Raw genomic sequence first — 19,525 nt, 5'->3', positions numbered from 1 at the left:
TGTAAAATATAGACTAACATATGGCAAAAAGAAATTAGAAGAGAAAGTTCCATCACCGAGAGTCAAAGTTACGACCCCTCGATCCCCAGCGCGCAGCGCGAGACCACTCCGCCATGGATACTCCGCATAACGGCGTGCTATTTATATACACCATTTGCCGGTGGCGGTACTCAGAGATCGGGGTACATCAGCGTGTTTTCGTTATCACTAGCGAGAGGGCGCGACGGGCTCAAAGGGCGCGCTTTGAAGGTCGTCGCCCCACGCGTTCAGATGAGCGTGCGCCTACACATGGCGTGGTCGCTCGTACGCGCGGGCTTATCTTGTGCGCCTTGCGCTCTCACCGCAAGTTTTCGTTGAAGTTACAGAGAGCACGAAGGTCACTTCGCTCACTGCAGCGGTCGCTTTTGCGAAAGGAGCGCGCCGCTTACAAACAAAAAAGTCACAGTTTAACCGCACGGGTGAAGCAATGAACGCGATGAGAACAAATTGTAGTGTTACACGAAGTAAGGCCAGCAGCTGTTTTTTATCTGATCTCGCGTAACTACAAAACGCTGGTGTAAGAGAATACGGCCGCTCCAGGGAGCGATGCTCTCCGCATAGTCACTTCGCGTTGAGAGCGCAGCACAGAGAAGGGCATACGAGCCGCCCGCTGTGATGGCGCCCGCTGTGACCGCCCTCTTTGATTGAAAGGTCAAAGTTGCTCCTCGCGCGGCACTCCCTCCCCCTCGCGTCTTCGCGCCTTTTAAGGCTAGTTAATGACGGGCGGGGCGTTTCCTGTCTGCTTCGACGGCGGGCCTCCCAAGCGGGATGATGTTATCGTGTGCACCCTCCGAGCGACGGAAATGGGCCCGCTCGTTTGAACTCTGCTTCGGCCGCGTTCGCCGTCCCCGCTCGCGCGCTTTACCCGCGGTAGAACATACAATGGCGAGGGGATCTTATCAATTTGGACTTCGTACCAGAAGTACATGACGGCGACGGCAACGACGACGGCAAAAACCCGTCCAGACTGTCCATATGATTGCTATCGCAATAAAAGTTACAACTGTGATAGTTCGCGCTCATCATGTGTATACTTGTGCGTTCGTTTCGTGCGTCCTCCTTTGTAATTGACCAGCGCGCTTTAACTGTCGAGCTGTGACAGTTGTTAGTTCGCGCTCATCCTGTGTATGTTCGTTCCGTGCGTCCTTTCTGCTTGAGCAGGTTTCTGCATTGCTAGTTTCGAGCTGCTTGCCGTTCTTCGCGTGACATTACAACTTGCTGCTATATCACTGATTCCTTCGCCATCGGAGGGCGAAACAATGCACAACTAACGCTGAGCTACATCTGTGAAGACACGTTTTACTTTCGTGTTGTACCGATTCCTATGACAGATGGATGAGCCATGTTTTTTATACGGTACGCCCCTTTTGTCGCCTAATGTCGATTCTAACAGGTTATTCTTGACTTAACAGTCCCCGTTAGCATATTCAAGCTCGACCTCTGTGCGCGCAGAAGGTTTTGGGAATTCATTCAACTTACATAAGAGGGCACTAAGAGCGCCGCGCATTAGGTGGTAGTCACGTGGTATTTTTTTTTTAATTCTCGAGATTTAAGGAAAGGCTCGAAAAAAGATAATCAGGAGAGTTGTCTTAACATGAATGACAAAATGCGATGTTTATGAGCGAGCGCTACAACTTTTGTATTGAAGTTTTTTCGGTAGAGTTAAAATTTGAAAAGTGAATTCACCAGTCTTTGCTAATTACCGAACTTGGTGGACTGCAAAAAACATGCTGACGTGCTTCAGATGGCTCTGGAGAATACTGCGCGATTTCGAGACGCCTAGAGCCTTTGTCATTTTTTTTTTAAACTTGGTGCTAGTTATCTGAAGCACGCAGTATAGTTTTACGTTTCCCTGCCACGTGATGGTACCCGCCAAAAAGCGACAACGGAAAGCCCTTACAGCAGTTTCAAGGACATACGCCACGAAAGACGTGAAACAGGGTGATGCTTTTTATGAGAAAATCCTTTCTGCGCTGGATAATGAAAACGGAAGACATGCCGCATGTTGTCGCGAACGGTAGTTTTTTTTTTTAATTTTGTAATTGCAAAACACGAATGCGTGCATATAAAAAATACAAAATTCACTGCTGAAGGATATTTGTTTTAAAAGAAGAGCGAACATCTTGCTTGTGACACGAACAATGTTTTGATTGCCTGAACGATGATGTTCAAAACAGAGCGCAATAGCGAGACTTTGTTCACTGCATTAATAATTAGGCATTCGGAGCTCTTTGAATTCAACAATTGTTATTGATTGTTGCGTTACTTTGCAACTTCTTATGCTTTGAACACCTTTTTCCGTCGTTTAGAGTTCCGTTTTGGCGTGTTGCACTACATATAGAAAAAATACAAAGGAATTAGAAGACTTCCATTAATTTATAAAGAAGTATGTAAATTTTATCGAATATACGAAACAGGTGATTGATACTTCCAAAGAGCATCACATAATAACACTGCAACTTAGTACAAAAACTTATGGCTATTCGGAGGCAGAGCGGGCTGACGTCACCACAAGGGCCGTACATTACTGCCGCAATGAAGGATAAATACGACGGACTCTTCCCAGGTGGCGCTGCGAAAAAAACGCTACCAGCGCCCTCATCGCAGCCCTGTCGTGAAATGGGTCGTGCAAAGAGAGCCGTCCGCAAGCGAATGTGCATAGGCCACAATAGACCCCCCCCCCCCTTTTGTTTTGGTCGAGGCACGGTTTCCTGAAAATCAAAGACCTGTAAAGCTTCTACCGCCCTTTCACACTTCTGAAAAGCAGGAAGCTCATCACAGCGAACTGCATGTACAATGCAAAAGAAGGTTCAGTTTTTTGGGCGCACTGCAACTCGCAAGTATACACACGAGCATCGCACGACTTCGAGTTTGAAGCAAGGCCTCAGACGACCGTTCTGTAGCGCTTAAATGCGTTAACTGTGCTGCGCGGAACACGCAGCACAGTGACAGCGAAAGCGGGAGGAGCGGCCTTTCTAAAGCCTGTTGTAAACTCTCGTGGGCGTATACACCAAGTACACTTGGAAGCTACCCACTACGCCATGAATCATCATAATTTGGCGAAAGAGGGAAGTACCCGCTATGCCATTATTCAACATTCTATGGAGGAGGGAGGTACCCGCCACGCATCCGTACACTCTACGGCAAAATTACCCGAAAGAGGAGTAACAGAGCCCAATATGCGCGTGCGATGAACGGATAAGCTGCGAAAGAGAAACCGCAGAGGGACGCGTGCCGTGTGCGAACCAGTGAGTCTGCGAAAGGACCAAACACACGGGAGATTCGGGCTAATGTTGGCGGTGTGCAGAGATACGTCCCGTGTGCAAACCGGAACGTATCAAGGGAACTAACCGTCCTCCTCGCTCTTGGGTCAGTTTTCTCATTTGTGTTCGTGGTGGCGTGTTGGCGGTTGTTTAGCGCTCGGAGAGTTCGGCGATCAAGGAACAACGCCGCGGTGCCTTCGATATACACGTATTTGTGGATGAGGGTGTGGTGATGCTTTTACGTTTCGCCGCACCCATGTAGTCTGGAGCTGGTCTCAACACGTTGGGACGCCGAGCTGTATATCTCCGACGTAGTCACGGCACTCCGTCGCCAGGGGCGTAGCCAGAAATTTTTTTCGGGGGGGGGGGGGGGGGGGTTCAACCATACTCTATGTATGTTCGTGCGTGCGTTTGTATGTGTGCGTGCCTATATACGCAAGCAAAACTGAAAAATTTCGGGGGGGGGGGGGGGTTGCAGGATGCAGCCGTTGTCAACAACGTGAAGAATGCTGTGCGCGCTGGCGCGTGCAATACCCCTCATCAATCGCTTCCGTTGGAGCAGGTTCACAAAAAGGACTGTACGAGATATGACAACGCGGCTGGACCTGTATTGGACATCTTATAGTGATTCCAATAAAAGAAAGCGGAAATTTCATATGTATAGAGAAAAATAAAACGTTTCATTGTCTCACTTTTGTCTTTCACTGTCGCGTTGACTGCGAAAGCAGTGATACACGCATGACTAATTATTCTTTCGCGCGTTCTTTTCCGCGCCATTTGTGGCTGGCCGCTGATAAAAACACGCGAAAAAGTATTAAGCATGGCGGAGAGTAACAAATCATCCCTGGGGATTGACGGATAATTTGAACTGGGGATAAAAAGTTCATCCGAATTAAGTATATCAGTGGAGCGAGCATTCGCCCGGCGAGGTCCAACTGTTGGGACTGACAGTTGCCCGGTAAGGTGTAAATGTGAGGAATAAATGCTAGTTCATTGAGGTCATCTGTGGGGACTGACAGTTAGCTGCATAGGGACTAATTATTAGACCCGCTTCCGTTAGTCCTTAAAATGAATAATGGTTGCGACAGCCCCATTATTCACCAAAGGGACGAACCACACGCCCTTTTAGCAACCTTTTGCCTTAGAGTGAAGGCATTATGTGCCCTTTGTTGTTGCTGTGGCTGATGACGATGCAGAACTGTGGCGAAGCCCTTCGTAATGGGTGGGAAGCTTTAAACCACCCAGTCATTACGCGATTCGCATTGTGTGACGCCTGGTGTTATTTTACTCTTCTACCACAATGTAATACATGTGTTAACGAAATTCCTGGCCTGATATCACGCCTGCATAGGGTCTTTTTGCGAAGGAGTTTCCAGCACAGGCATGACTCTGTGGTAGAATACTCGAGTGCCAGGCAGAGGGGTGGCGGCGAACAACTACGCCAGCAAAAACAGCTGTTGTTGGGATCTCATAACAGCTTTCGCTGTGAAACGAAGAAACATTTTGTCTGGCTCGATCAGCCAACCGACAGCTCTTCAACAGAAACGTGAGATATTGCCCATGCTATTATCTGTTGAACTTCACGGCAATATTATTATTATTATTTGGTTTGAATACATAAAAAACACGAAGACACAGAGGAAATAGGGAGGGAACAGGCTGACAACTGCCGCCTAAAGGGGCACAACGCCTGCCTGCTCATTCGGGAAAGGGGAAACATTGTGGAAAGGAAGATAGGGGGAAAGAAAAAGGAAAAAGATAGGTAAGAAAAAAAACAAATAACACAGACGTAAACACGAATAAGTGGTCACAAGGAATCGTAAGTCGTCAAAACACACAACATCAAACACGAGAATAAAGCTGTGTGTGTGTAACGTACTTAGCCTGCCTCTGCATTTTATTACAGCGAAAGCTGTTATGAGATCGTTGTAAATTTACTTCTAGGATTATGAACCAACTAGGCCCAAAAGAAGTTTTACTGGAGATCATTTCAGCGGCCGTTTTTGGCGCCATAGTTGTCCGCCGCCGCCGCCGCCGCTGCCGCCGCCGGTGTCCGTAACCAGTATCGCTCGAAATAAGAAAAAAAATTCCAGGATGGAACGAGGGTCGAACCTTGGCCATCTGCGTGGGAGCCGAATATTCAACCTATTAGCCATGCCGGTGCTTCAAACTTCTTTGCAAAAAGATCCTATACAGGCTTCATGTCGGGAAGGAACCACATTAACATATGCAATATAGCGTCGTAGAAGAGTAAAATAAGCACCAAGCGTCGCACAACGCGAATTCTGTGACCAGGCGTCACACAATGCGAATTGCGCAACGAGTAGGTTGTTGAATGCTTCCAACCCATTACAAAGGGATTCGCCGTAATTCATCGTCATCAGGCACAGCATCAATAAAGTGCACATAATGCCTTACATGCGTTTAGCAGGTACCACGGCTCTCCGTAGAACGACGAAAAAGGGCATAGTGCCTGCTTCCCTATTTCTCAAAAATTACAGTGATTTATAGCGTAGTGGGTGCCTCGCAACTGCACTTGTATTAGTTACCAAGGAAGCCCATAAGCGCATGATCTATTTTCCTCGGGGTCTCAATAAAGTTCTTCACCCCTCCCCCTCTCTCCCATGTCAACGTATGTTATACAGCATGGCGGGAGAGGGAAATAGCGACCGGGCGTCACCAAATGCAAATTACATTACTGGTGGGCCGTGTAAAGCTTCAAACCCATTACTCGCTTCTCCGCAGAATGACGAATATTGGCTTAGTAGGTGCTTCCCACCTTCACAAAAATTCTGACTTATGGCGTAGTGGGTACCTTGCCAGTGTACTTGTTTTAGTAGCCCCAAGAGAGCTTACAACGTGCTCTAGAAACGACGCTCTTCCAGCTTTCGCTGTGACTGTGCTGCCGTTTCAGCGCAGGCCTGGCGTTTCTTGTTTTTTTTTTTTTTTTTTTTTTTGCAATACATCGCACTAACAAGGCCAAACTGATAGCACTAGGTATCGGACCTCAATAAAAAAAGCGCCAGGCCTGCGCGGCAAGCGCAGCACAGTCACATTAAGAGCTGGAAAAGCGGAATTTCTAGAACCCGTTATAAACTCTATTGTGGCTACAATAGAGTTTACAAGTACACTAGCAACGTGCCCACTACGCCACAAATCATAATTTTTGTGAACTTGAGAAGCACCTACCACGACATTATTCGTCATTCTGCGGAGAAGCGAGGTACCATTTGTAAGGTAATATGTGCACTTTGTTGATGCTACGGTCGATGAAGATGAAGAATTAAAGCTGAGCCCTTTGTAATGGGTTGGAAGCTTTAAACGATCCACTATAGTCGGGTACAACTTTAGAAGGCAGTGGCATTTTCCCCTCAAAGGCGGATGCACACGAGCCTCCACCAATAGGCGCGCACTTCAGGTGACGTCATGAACCGGACGGCCGGTGACCCCGCCGACGGAGAATATGCCTAACATGGCCGCCCTCGCTTCGAAATGGGCCGAGTCCCGTCAGCTGTGTGCGTCTCCCTTCGTCGGAGTGAATTCGAATTGTGTGTGGTGGTCTGTCATGCCGGAAATATTACTGGGAGCTTATGATGCACAATTTGTGCCGCGTGTGTTTGTTCTGAGCCGTGAGCCGGCGAAGAGAGATTGCAGCGAACATCGGTGACGCGGCGCTGCGCTTCGTCTGGAAACAGGATCCCGCGGCGACATACCGCCGCAAACAAACATCGTGCGTGTTTGTGCCATGGTGTTTTGCTTTGCTCCGCAGTGAAGTTACGACGAGGAGAGTTTGCCAAAGTCTGGTATCTACTGTGAGCGGCGGGTGTGTTTGTGTACTGTGCCCCTGCGTTTCTCGTCGGACGTGGGGAAGTGATGTAGCAAAACCATTATCAGGATAAATGAGAAAATCGTGCGCGGATAAAACCAACCTACGAGTTTCTCAACAGAAAACATTTGTGAAAGCAAGCTCCAACGCAAAGATTCGTTGCTGCCAGCTCAGCGCGCAAACGACTGATCGGTGGCGGCAGTGTGATAAGATAGCCGAGCGTCAAGCAGAGTCGTTCGAGTGTTGTGTCGCACCGTCGATTGATTGCTTTCCACCAATGCTAACAATCAGTGACTAACACGCGCTGCTTCAGCGAATGTCATTGGATTATTAACGGTCAGGCGTTTGGGAGCAGTGTTTGTTTTCTTAATGTTAGCCTCAGTGCTAATATAAAATTATGACTGATAAACTGGTGCCGTTACAAGGGAGCTTGGCATGAATTCGCGCCGCTTGCGGCTTAGAACTCTCCGCTCACTGCACGCGCCAGCTGTAGAATGCCTGCTGTGACACAATCGCGCATAAGTTGTGCTGCCAGCGCTCGACTTGCTTTCCCACAACACAGCTTAGCGCCGCTTTTTGATTGTCGTGATATGTCGCTACTAAAAAAATTCCTATGACAGTGAAGGCAATAGAGCCAATATGTGCATTAAAAAAAGTATGACAAAGTAGGCACAGCTGCTTGTGAACTGACTCCTAATAGTTCTACTCGCGTCTGCGTTAAATGTGTGTGCGTGTTTTCTTGCGTGTTTGTGTACAATTGGTATTTTACCCTTTTTTGTATTTTAGATCTCAGTTTTCGCGCTCGCGTTTGTGCGAACGTGTGTGAATATTTGAGTGCTTCCGTGCGTGTATATGTTTATTCCCATTTCTGTCCTTTTATATTGCGTTTGTTTTTGCAAAGCATGCTGTAGCCACACCTTTCTTAGAATTTCGTTAACTCGTCTGATTCAAAGCACCAAGTCCTGTGAATAGTAGGGCTGGCCTCTTCGATGTCATTAAAGCTTTTCTCTCTCGTCTGCCTTGCCTCCTCAGTCTGCCATCTTGCTTTATTTTTTTTCCTACCGTTCTGACCTTGCTTCTTGTGCTGTTGTCGCAACGTGATTAACCGACCTTCACTAAAGAAAGTTCTCTGAGTTGGTACAACAGAAACATTGACAGATACAAAATGTTAAAAGCACCACGTGGCTCGCACAGTTACTTCGTCTCTAACCCCTGTTAATGTGTTTATGCATCTGTGCATACGGCAGCTTGCCAGAAGTGCACATGAAAGGGTGCCATATTGTGAAACAGCACCTTGCCATGTTGTTGCATTCAGTCTTAATAAATAGATGGTTTCGCTGCCCGTCACATGCGGTGGTACACATATATAACATTGTGCAGTGGGGTATCATTTCCTGTCTTAACACTTTCATCATTACAAACGCAGTTTTCTAGTGAATGGAGTGCAGTAAAACAGTGCTATGAGAGCTTTTGCAACTTTCACCACTTATTACTTCACCAATATCACTTTCTCAATCTGTCCGTAACTTTGCATACGGCTTGTAATGGGCAAAGTGACTCACTAAAACACGTTCAACATCACTGAGCATTTTTCCGGTATGTAAATATGACAAAAACATGCTAAGTTGATCGCGTTAATAACTGTGCTTGCATTCGCGTTACTTGCCCGAGTCAGATTAATAATTTAAAAACTGGCTACGACAACACTTCAGTTTTCAGCGCAGACTGGTAACAAAATCGTAAAGTGTGCTCTGACTGCTGCTATTTCACTATGGGGCGCGTCAAACTCGACGGTGGCTGCATGAATGGGCGTTTTGGGCCTCACTAAGCTAATGATGTTTTATATTTGCTCTCTTATTTGCATTACTTCTGTGAGACAGATAACCAAAATAAACAATGCAACCACATGAATGTGCTTTGGCAGGCAAGCTGATAACAGTGGCTGTCAGTTTCGTGTTGACTACTGCTATTTCACCAGCACTAGCTATGATAACACTTCAATTTTCAGTTCAGACTGCTAACGGAGCCATAAAGCGTGCTCCGAGTACTGCTATTTCACTATGGGGCGCGTCAAACTCGACGGTGGCTGCCTGAATGAGTGTTTTGGGCCTCACTAAGCTAATGATGTTTTATATTTGCTCTCTTATTTGCATTACTTGTGTGAGCCAGATAAACCAAATAAACAATACAACCACATGAATGTGCTTTGGCGTGCAAGCTGCTAACAGTTGCTGTCAGTTTCGTGTTGACTACTGCTATTTCACTAGCACTGGCTGTGACATGACTGTGATTTTCAGTGCAGACTGCTAACAGAAACTTAAAGTGTACTCCGACTACTGCTATTTCACTATGGGGCGCGTCATACTCGACGGTGGCTGCCCGAATGAGCATTTTGAGCTCGCCAACGATAATCAGGGTTAACAATAGTATTTCAGTTCAGATATGCCAGCACTGAAATGTGTTTATATGCCACTTCTCAAATCGAGCACGATGTGTGCAGGACGTTGCTTATCAGAATGGAGCTTCTATGAAAGGAATACGCCATAAATAGAACTGCTTATTTATTTGAGAGGTCACGGAATGGACGGTTGGCTGTTGCGAACCCACCGGAAAAAATCTGGTAGGCCTAATAAGGGCTGTTTTTTATTAATAAGAAGCCGCTATGCTTCGTCGAGTGGCTCAATGCCAGACAGCTCGCAGTCGTCGTCGCTTTCTTCAGTGTCATCTTCGCCCAGCTGGATGATGATGGGTTGAATGTGCTCACTCCCAGACGTGTACAGTCTGAACCTTGCCTCGAAGTCCATCACGTGGGGAATGCTCTTCCTCCAGTCTTCCGCCATTACCTGCTTGATTTTATCGCTCAAGATGGCGTCCACCGTGGACAGCTGGAGGTCTCTGTTGTACGGAGCTACGCCATTTTTGACCTTGGCCCACACAGGCTCAATGGCATTAAATTCGCAGTGGTACGGAGGGAGCCAGAGTACAATGCAACCGGCCTTTACAGCTGTGTTGTCTACGATGTAGCTCAGAAAGCGTGACTTTACAGATGCGATCAGGTCAAGCAGCTGCTTCTTTATCATCCTTTTACCGTAGGTGATGTTCTTGCTTGTGAGCCACTCCTGTATCTCTTCCTTCTTCCAGGCCGTCGTCGGCAATTTCTCTTCTCGCCGGCTATGGTAAGGTGCATTGTCTAAAACAATGACGCTACGAGCTGGCAACTTCTGCAGAACGTCATTGAACTAGCCCTCAAAGCGATTGCCGTCCATTTCCTCGTGGTAGTCGCTGGTCTTTTGGCCTCGGAATACATCTAAGCAGCCGTCGATGAAGCCATCCTCACTGCCGACGTGCGTCAGGATCAGGCGCTGACCTTTCCCAGAAGGTTGTTTTAGACCCGTCGTCAGGCCATTTGCTCGAGCGAACAGGCGTCCACGCTTCTGCACCACGGTGTCTGTGCACACGATCGACCGAGTGTGTCCCGCCGTCACCCATGTCTCGTCCAGGTAGATCTTTCGGTCTTCCGCCCGATAACGCTCCACGTCACGGAGGTAGCAATTGCGCCAATCGGTGGTGTCATCCCGGTCGATAAGCAGCGAGTTGCGGCTTCTCGTTTCATGCCTGAAGCCGATCTCGGCAAGCAGGTGACGCACAGTACACCGCCTTAGTGATGGGAGTTCCATACGCTCCGAGAATTCGGCTGTTATCTTCTCGACCCGTCAGTATCTCGTTGGGACGAAAGAAATCGTGCACACATGACCCCAGCGCGCACAACGTGAAGCTGTCAAACTTCGCGCTGCGTCTGCTCTTCTCCGCATTGCGTGGGCGCTTTCGCGAGGGCGTCGTCAGTTTGCCACCCGAAAAATGCGAAGCTTTAACTTCCTCCCTCACCCTGAACACAGTCCTTTCGCCGACACCGAGCATGTCGGCGACAAACTTGCTCGTGTCCTCCACGCTGCGTTCAGGCTCCCTGTTGCGCCAGTACGTGTAGCAGTGGAAGAGCATGTTGCGTGAATCGCTGTTCAGGATGTGGCCGCTCTTCTTCTTGCCGAGGCTTCTTGGTGGTGTGGCCATCGAGGCGACACAAGGCTCGTTCGGCAGCAAAGGATCGCGTTCCGATGTGACCACACTGGTCTCCATGGCGGAAAACTGGCACGGAATGCCGTGCGCCAACGTGCGAGAACTCACGAGATTGCAGGTTCACAACCTAAAAAAAGCCTGACACATTGAAAAAAAAAGCTTGTGCAAACACACCAACAGTACATAAGAATCTTCTGCTATTATGCCAGCGACTGCTTTATAATTACACGCCCGGTGCCGTCGATCTTGCTGCGTAGCAGAAGACGCACAGCGTTGTAGAAGGCACGGAGTTATTTTTCTCTCGAGATCCGGCATGCGCTGTAGCATTTCCATTATTACAGTTTTACCGAAGCAGTCGTCACGATACACAAATCTTATTTATACCGACAAATACGCGTTTGAGAAGCAGTCACAATTTTTTGAGCGGGACTATTCCTTTAGTCCCGGAGACAATTGGCTGCTGCGCTTCGGTCATCTGGGTGGGGCCTCTCCTGTCTTCTAAAGTTGTACCCGACTAGAGTTCCGTAATTCGCACTGTGTGATGACCGGTCGCTACTTCACTCTCCCGCCACGATTTATAACATAGGTTGGCGTGAGAGAGAGAGAGAGAGACAGAAGGAATTAGCTTTATTGAGACCCTGAGGAAATGGATCATGGGAGCCTATGGGCTTCCTTGACAACTAATGTAAGTGCACTTGCGAGGAACCCACTACGCTATAAATCATCATAATTTTTGTGAAGTAGGGAGCAGCCACTATGCAATTGTTCGTCAACGTGGGGAGAACCGTGGTAAGCGCTAAACAACTGTAAGGCATTATATGCGCTTTGTTGATGCTGTGGCTGATGACGGGGAAGAATTATGGCAGAGCCCTTTGTAATGGGTTGGAAGCGTTCAACAACCCACTCGTTGCGGAATTCGCATTGTGTGACGCCTGGTTGTTATTTTACACACTACATTACATTTATTATTCTGGTTCCTTCCCGATATGAAGCCTGTATAGGGTCTTTTTGCAAAGCGTGCAAAGCACTTCGAAGCACCGTTGCGGTTCTGAGGTAGAATACCGGGCTCCCACGCAGAGGGCCCAGGCACGAACCTCGTTCCATCCTGGATATTTCTTTCTTATTTTGTTTTTAAAGACGATAGTCTTTCTTGGGATACTTTAACGGAGAAATTTTGGTCTGTCTTTCTGTCTGTCTTTCTGTTTGTCGGCACGTCACTCGATTCAGCCACCCGGCCAAAGTTGAACCACTTGCTTACCGCCCACCCAGCTTGAACTGGTACGGCTGTTCATACTTGTGAACGTTGTCGATCAAAAAGTAAATATTACGCATATCTGAGGCGCAACATCACTAAGTAAGTGTTAGGTGGTGTGTTCCTTTAATAGAAAATGCATAGATACGTAATTCTAGAGACCCTAGTTTCTTAAGCTGCGCTGAAAATGCGACTGCGCTGAAACTTGCCTTCCTCCGTGCCCTCTGCGCGAGCTCATCGTTGTGTTTCGGTTTCGGTTCTGTATTGCACTGTACGAATGCCATGGGGCGCCGCTCTGGCATTCCTGTTTTACCCAGGCGACGCGTAAATAAAAGAGTGTGTGGAGAGTACTCGTTGAGTGCGGACGTTTCTTCTGCTTTAGCGCTCGCGCCAAACCGCGTGTTCGGGCTGGCTGGCGTCCCCGTCTGTCACGTTGCTCACCGCCGGTCTTCGCCGGCTGCTGCGCCGGGACTACCAGCGCGCAACACAGCACTCATGTTTCCCGACGTATTGCCAGATGGCGTCCATACCTCACGCAGCGCCTTTTCTATCGTCTTTAGAGGACATTTGCAGCGAAGCACGCAGATACGCGGCCAATTTTTTTTTCCTATTTCGCGCGATAGTGGTCACGTACACCGGCGATGGCGGCGGTGGCGGCGGCGGACAACTACGGCGTCATAAACGCCCTTGTGGTGATCTCATAACAGCTTTCGCTGTAAAGAAATTCTATTTACATGATAGACTGCGGCTCACAGGGCCAAGAAGGTGCTTCTTTCCCATAACATAGCCATTATAACTGTTCATCGTCTAATAATTGCTTAGTGCTCTTCAATAACTCAATAATTGTTCAATAATGAGAAATGCCGTACCGGGGAAACAGTGTATGTATTGACATGAATGTGCGGCCTCCTTGGCAGGGAATCAAATGCACAACCTGATTCGCAGCAGGGCAGCACAATATCCGCTAAACTGGAGCGGTGGGTAATTTGGGCGTAATATGTGTAGAGTGAAGTTACTCTAACGTAGTACTGCTTGAAGCAATCACAAAAAGCTGGTCACTCTATTTCTGCAAACAGCAAAACATGAGACTGCGATGAGTTTGGCAGCGACTTCACACTAACTTGATACATAAAGCGGCGCTATCCTCCACATTGCCGCACGCCATTCCCAGTTTTCCGTATCATGCGCAATTAGAGAAACTCCCGATTAAAGCGGCTACATTAAGCAGGTAAACTTGTCAAAGGACGGCTGAAAGTACTACTATACGGAAGGCGTTGCTCCGCTCCCGCCATTGTTGCCGAGCAACATTTCCAGCCCCTACGCTCGCTCTTGACTGCGCTGCGTCGTAGCGGAGCACAACCCGGCGAAAACGGGAACTCTTGGGTCAGCCACATCGTTCTCAAGGGTAACGTCCACTAGTTTCTTTTTCTGTGAATTAAACTGAAACGCACAAGCCGCATTTATTTCCGTCTTGGAATGAACCGCAATGTTCGTTTTGTATCAAGGATACATTGGCAGTAGTCATTAATTGTACTGCAGGCACTTCTAAATGATGGAGACCATCTAGACCATCTCCAAGAGTGGGACAAGGACGCAGCATTGATGGAGCAAGTCATGTCCCTCACTCATCTTTATTTTTCGGTCTTTAAAGCGCTGCTGTGTATAATGTGTACGTTTTAGACGTTCTCAAGGACATTTCACTCTGAAATAAATTGTTATTCGCCTTCAGAGTCCTAAGTCCTCTCGTGGCTCATTGAAAGAAAGATGCATTCCTGACCCTATCGAAACGATGGCATCTGATGGGCCGTGGCTTGTAGGGTAACTACAGGCGCAAGCACCGAACTCTGGGTGGCGGGCACCTATCGCGAGCTTTGCTCAGAAGGTTCTCGTGCTCATTAGAGCCCGCATGGCGCCCACGTGGGAGCAAAACATAATTACAACTTGGCGATTGTCAGCCTTCATCGCATCAGCTACTGCTGGGCTCATTGAGGTCGGCTGAATTCGATACGACTCCGAAGTAGGGTGTGGTCGCGGATGAGAGGGCCACCTCTCAGGATGAGCGAATATTGCCCGTCTGTTCTTATAGCATCCTTCTTTGCTGCACTCAGCGGTAGTACATTGACGAGAGATAGCACATCTTTTTTGGCAGCTGTGGCTTTTCGTGACGCTCTGCGGTGGCGATACCGCCGTCGCCTAAGTTCAGTGGCAGCCTCATTGTGTGTTTTGGTCCCAAACTATGCGCTTTAGTACCGCACACTCATTGCTTAACCGCGAGCAGTCTTTATGAAGCCTCTTGTACTGGTAGTTAGAGCACCTTCACACACACGTGCGGCATGCGTCTTCGTAATGGGATTCAGCACACCGCGTACACACGACGTTGTTCCTAGCGACACGTTTTACGTGTCCCATCTTTTGTAAAATGCAATATTAAAAGTCAAAGATTAAAATACATGGATTTTATCTATCCAAGTTCGACTTTGAATCGCGTGCTTATGTACATAGAAAATGTCACGCGACAACATACGCGTGCGTATTATTAAAAAAAGCTAAATGAATTTTCTAGTGGGACTAGCGCATATAGTGGTTCTTTTTTTCACGCGGTTTCTACGCAAGTGAAATCGCCTCCTTGGTAATGTTGCCGACAGTACCCTCATCCCCAGCGGAGCTAAATAACCTGTAGCATATCTTTTCACCATATGTATTCCCTTTGTTTTCTGAAGTTGGCGCGTCTGTGTTTCTTTTTTTTTCTTTTTTTTTGTTTATTTGAACGTGAGAGAAAGAGAGGACAACTTTGTTAGAGCGCACCTGAGGCGTGGAGGGTGCCCCGCGCCACCCGGCTATTAGCACGTTCTCAGACATACACGTATGTTATGCATCGTATAAGCTCGTTTGTATTTTCACTCTGTGTTCCAAATTTTCTGGCCGCGGTATTTTTACAACGTGCGTAGTTTATTGTGCATCTTTCAGTGCGCTATAATTTATGCTGCTCATTCCTACTCATGGCTCCATTCTGAAGGCAGCAGAAATCCAGTAATTACATAAATAAAATGAATAAAACTACCGAGGTATTTGTAAAATGGCTGATGCTTCGGTACGTGTCGAAAGACTGCAGGATGGATGTCTCCTACTTTGACGTTTAATGGGAGGTTGCTTGCCTAAAACATAAGCCTCAAGCGACGCGTCTTTCCAGGTGTTCTCATCTATCTTTGCGTGGCAGGGGGCTCTCGGGGCTTATGCATACATTAATGCGAGAAGGAAGCGGCAGCTCCCAGAACTTACAGAACAACGGCGTTAACAATTCAAGCCAAGGCGTCCATTAAAGAATCACTTCGTCGTCGCCCTACGAGCAAATAAAATAATCATATCAAGTGAGCCAAAGCAGGTAACTTTTTCCATTTCGTTCCCTCACGCTTGATGTTTCGCGGCGACGTCCATATTCTCCCAGCCTCCTAATATCATTTTTCTCACGCCAGCCTTGTTCATTTGCGCTTAAGTTGGAATACACGGCCTTCCGCTCACAAGTTATTTGGGAATGGGAACACCTGTTGAGCCTACACGAAACGTCTATTTTTTGTGTGTTATGTCAGAGCTCTGCTATTTTATATTTTTAGACGACACACTTCAAGCCATATAAGCCTTTTAGGCATTGTAGCGGCTCTAAAGATAATTCTTCGAAAGCAAGAAAAAAAAATACGACTGACGGGTGCTGGCGCCAAGCATTTTTCCATAGATATATACTTCCCAGAAGAAATGAACTTGAATTACACTATTTAGAGCAGTGCGTGATGTTCTGTATTACGTTATAATTTGGGCTGAAAAATGAGCGCTGTGACTCGTCAGCACATGTGCGCAGATGAAGGATTACTTTTTCCTCGCAGAAGGAAAATTACCTCCTGACACTAAACTTGTTTCCCGGGAAATGCATGGGCCAGCTGTCTCCGAGAATTTCAGTTCGCATGCTTAAAAAAAGCGCCTAACGCGAACCCCAGGAGCAAGCGTAGGTCTTATTAGCTTCGCGCATGGAATTTTTATCAGCTGCGACAGAAAGCACTATGTGGTAGCATAGATTTTTCACACCAGAAGCATTTTCTCGAAGACCCAACGAATCTGCACAATTTTAATTCATTTCAGGATTGTTACGCTCGTTTCAATCGGAAATTCGTGAGTTTATGAGTAGTTTGTTACAGGACACTAAGGTTGAGCGTTGGTCAAAAGTTGCCGAAGCAGAATTCGGTGTTTTCAGGATTGTTTTGCTCGTTTCATTAAAAAAATTCATGAATTCATGAGCAGTTTATTTGAGGACATTAGAGTTGAGCGTTGGGCTAGTTGGCGCAGCATAATTTGATGTTTTCGTAGCACGAGGAGCAGCGACGACATAAAAACGACACACACAGCGCTAATTGTTGAAGGTCAGCGCTGTGTGCGTCGTTTTTATGTCGTTCCTGTTCCTCGTGCTGGGAAAATATCAAATTATTAGACGACTTCGGTGAGGCTTGAAGCCCACGTAGCTGCACAAGGAGTCTTGGCTAAAGGTTTCCTCGCTTTATATACACACGTCTTGACAAATAGACCCGATAGATATAGCTAACTGAGAAGCTACAGCGCTAAAAGAACGAGAACATAGAAACACAGCATCACCACACGGGCGCTGACTCATAACTAAAACCTGATTTGAAAAAGAAAAACAGGAGATGAATATTGACGAACGTTAACTTGGATGTAACGAGGAAACCTAGGTGCGCAACAGAAACATTCCGGTGCAGACACAAGTACATACAGGTTTTATGAGTTGGCACAGTCGCGAGCAAATGTTTAGGGACCACGGCACCAGCAAAAAATTGAAAAAAAAATTCTCTTAGCACAGCTGCACAGCGTAGCATCGCCGTAGCGCATTGCTTTGTCAAAACATGTGTACTTAGGCTGCCCCGCTCGATTTCAAGCAACATATTCATGCTGCAGAGCAAAAAAAAAAAGATCGGCAGACCCCACGTATTGTAAGATCGATGTTATGCGGGCACGCGGCGGGAAGGTGACTGTGGCGTAATTTTTATGAGCTTGCTCCTCATGCTCGCGCCTTGTCCGCTGTCGCCGGCGTGTACACTCTCCGGTGATTTCAAGAATGCTCACTAGATGGCACGCCGCCGCTCAAGGCGGCGTACACCACGCTCGCGCATGCGCTAGTTAGATAGGTGACCGCTAGAGGGCCGCGCCTCTCGTTTGGCGCTTGCGTTTGGCGCGCTTCCTTTCTCTTCGCCGGGAGCTCACTCAGTTAACAGACGGCCACGCCTCTCGTTTGGCGCTTGCGTTTGGCGCGCTTCCTTTCTCTTCACCGGAAGCTCACTTAGTGAACACTCTTCGTTGCCGCTCCGCAACATGAACACCCAAGCCAAGGCGGGGTGTTCATGCTGCTGCGCGGTGGGCTCACCGCCAAGACCCTGCGGTGAAAGCCCGGGAGGCCGAAGCGAAGAGGGCTAATGTATATATAACAACGTTGTCACGTCTATATATGATGGTAGAGGAATGTGTACGGAGGATTCGCGGTTACCCGATCATCTCCGAGCAAGCTCCTCTAACATGATTCACTTCGTGGATATGGCGGTAAACGTTACGAAATGACGATAAAGATATGCGCAAATGGTATACGCACACACATATGTTCAATAGTCCTACGTGCGTTATATAACCAGTCGTTTACAGTTGCGTAACGATGCCAACAGCAGCATGGGTATTAACACCACCAGACGCGGTACGCTGATATGTAGTGCTTATACGTGTTATGATAGAAAACGCACGCACGTTTCACGAACCCGTGTGCATATGTGAAGGAGGTTCTTGAGAGTTCTCAGACAGATGGCGGCGAGCGGAATGTCCTTGCTATTGTAATCAATGTGCGCAACGCAGGCCTCGCCGGTGCCGCTGCCGGCAATCTTACAGTGAGCGCCACCAGTAGTGCGCTCATGTGTTCCTTCCTCTCTTCTGATGGCCTAAAGATAATTAGGTTCACTCTATCAGCAATATATGAAACAAAAGCACGCCATTGACATTTAAAGAAAGCTGTCATACGTGTTTACGATGACCGAACAACTCAAACTTCAGTTGTTTCACTCTCGTGCCAGAACACTTGAATATGTCAGCCGGCTGCGAACAGAAGTGTGTCCAAGACATTTCCTTTATCAAAGCACCGCTTTTACAACACTGTATTCTTGTGTGTCCGCAGATATAATATTCAACGCAAGCCACGCGTTTATTACGATATTTTGCGTCTTCGGGCATAACAGCAGGGGAAAAAATACTTGCGTGTACTGAGGCGCTGACTGCTAAATTGCCGGCAGTTTTCGCTGCATAACATGGCTTTTGTTGGCACTCAACAGCCTTTACATTTCACAGTGATGCATTCCTTATTTTATTCGTCCTCTGAGCGTATAGTTTGGCGCGAAAGCGGAGCTCGTCCGCCGTCGAAGCGGCCCTCGTGTAATGTGAGCGTCCGCAGCATCGAGCTGCTGCGGGTTTGTCAAGAGGCTGATCGCAACACAAAGCTTGCTTAACAATGACACCTGGCTGCGCATTTGTTGTTGTGGAGCTGCTGATTTGTGATTATGCCGCGCACAATTCTTTTGAAAAACTTACATTCGATTTCCAGCACACAACGGATAGCGCCGCTGCTATATGTTGATTTGGTCACACGAGACGCATTATAACTTGTTAGCAACCAAAATAATGGAACGTTTTTTTTACGCAGAATGGTAGACGACGTCTTTGACTTCGATCAGAGGGTTTAAAGAAAATTAAGAAATAGCGTTGTTAAGAAAAATATTTTCAAACTTCGGCGTTTTTAGTAAATTACTTACGTTTGACCAAAATTATGGATTAAAGAGGAGCGCCATAAAACTACGCAAAAAATTTTAAATGACAGCAAAAATATCAAAGTTATTGTGGACTGATTTTTAGTATTTTCAGTTTAATTTGTTTCCTGCAGAATTCCTGAAATACGGGTATTTCGTGCGGTTTGCCATGTTTGTCATTTTTTTCCTCAAACGTGCTTCAAAAAGCAAGAAAAATAGACTCATCAGA

General features: G+C 47.3%; 1 protein-coding gene across 1 annotated transcript; it reads right to left on the bottom strand.

The window, feature by feature from the left end:
• Nucleotides 1-9,788: 9,788 nt before the first annotated feature.
• Nucleotides 9,789-11,262, bottom strand: LOC119400246 (uncharacterized). Its single transcript, XM_037667298.1, has 3 exons — nt 11,014-11,262; nt 10,388-10,754; nt 9,789-10,318 (listed from the first exon to the last, which is right to left on the bottom strand). Exons 1-3 carry the CDS (start codon nt 11,260-11,262, stop codon nt 9,789-9,791), a joined length of 1,146 nt encoding a protein of 381 aa, XP_037523226.1.
• Between the last annotated feature and the right edge of the window lie 8,263 nt (nt 11,263-19,525).

Source organism: Rhipicephalus sanguineus, chromosome 1, assembly GCF_013339695.2.
Source record: "Rhipicephalus sanguineus isolate Rsan-2018 chromosome 1, BIME_Rsan_1.4, whole genome shotgun sequence".
Classification (NCBI taxonomy): Eukaryota; Metazoa; Arthropoda; class Arachnida; order Ixodida; family Ixodidae; genus Rhipicephalus; species Rhipicephalus sanguineus.
The sequence above is the reverse complement of the archived record's forward strand: the minus strand, read 5'-3'. Positions and strand labels throughout refer to the sequence as shown.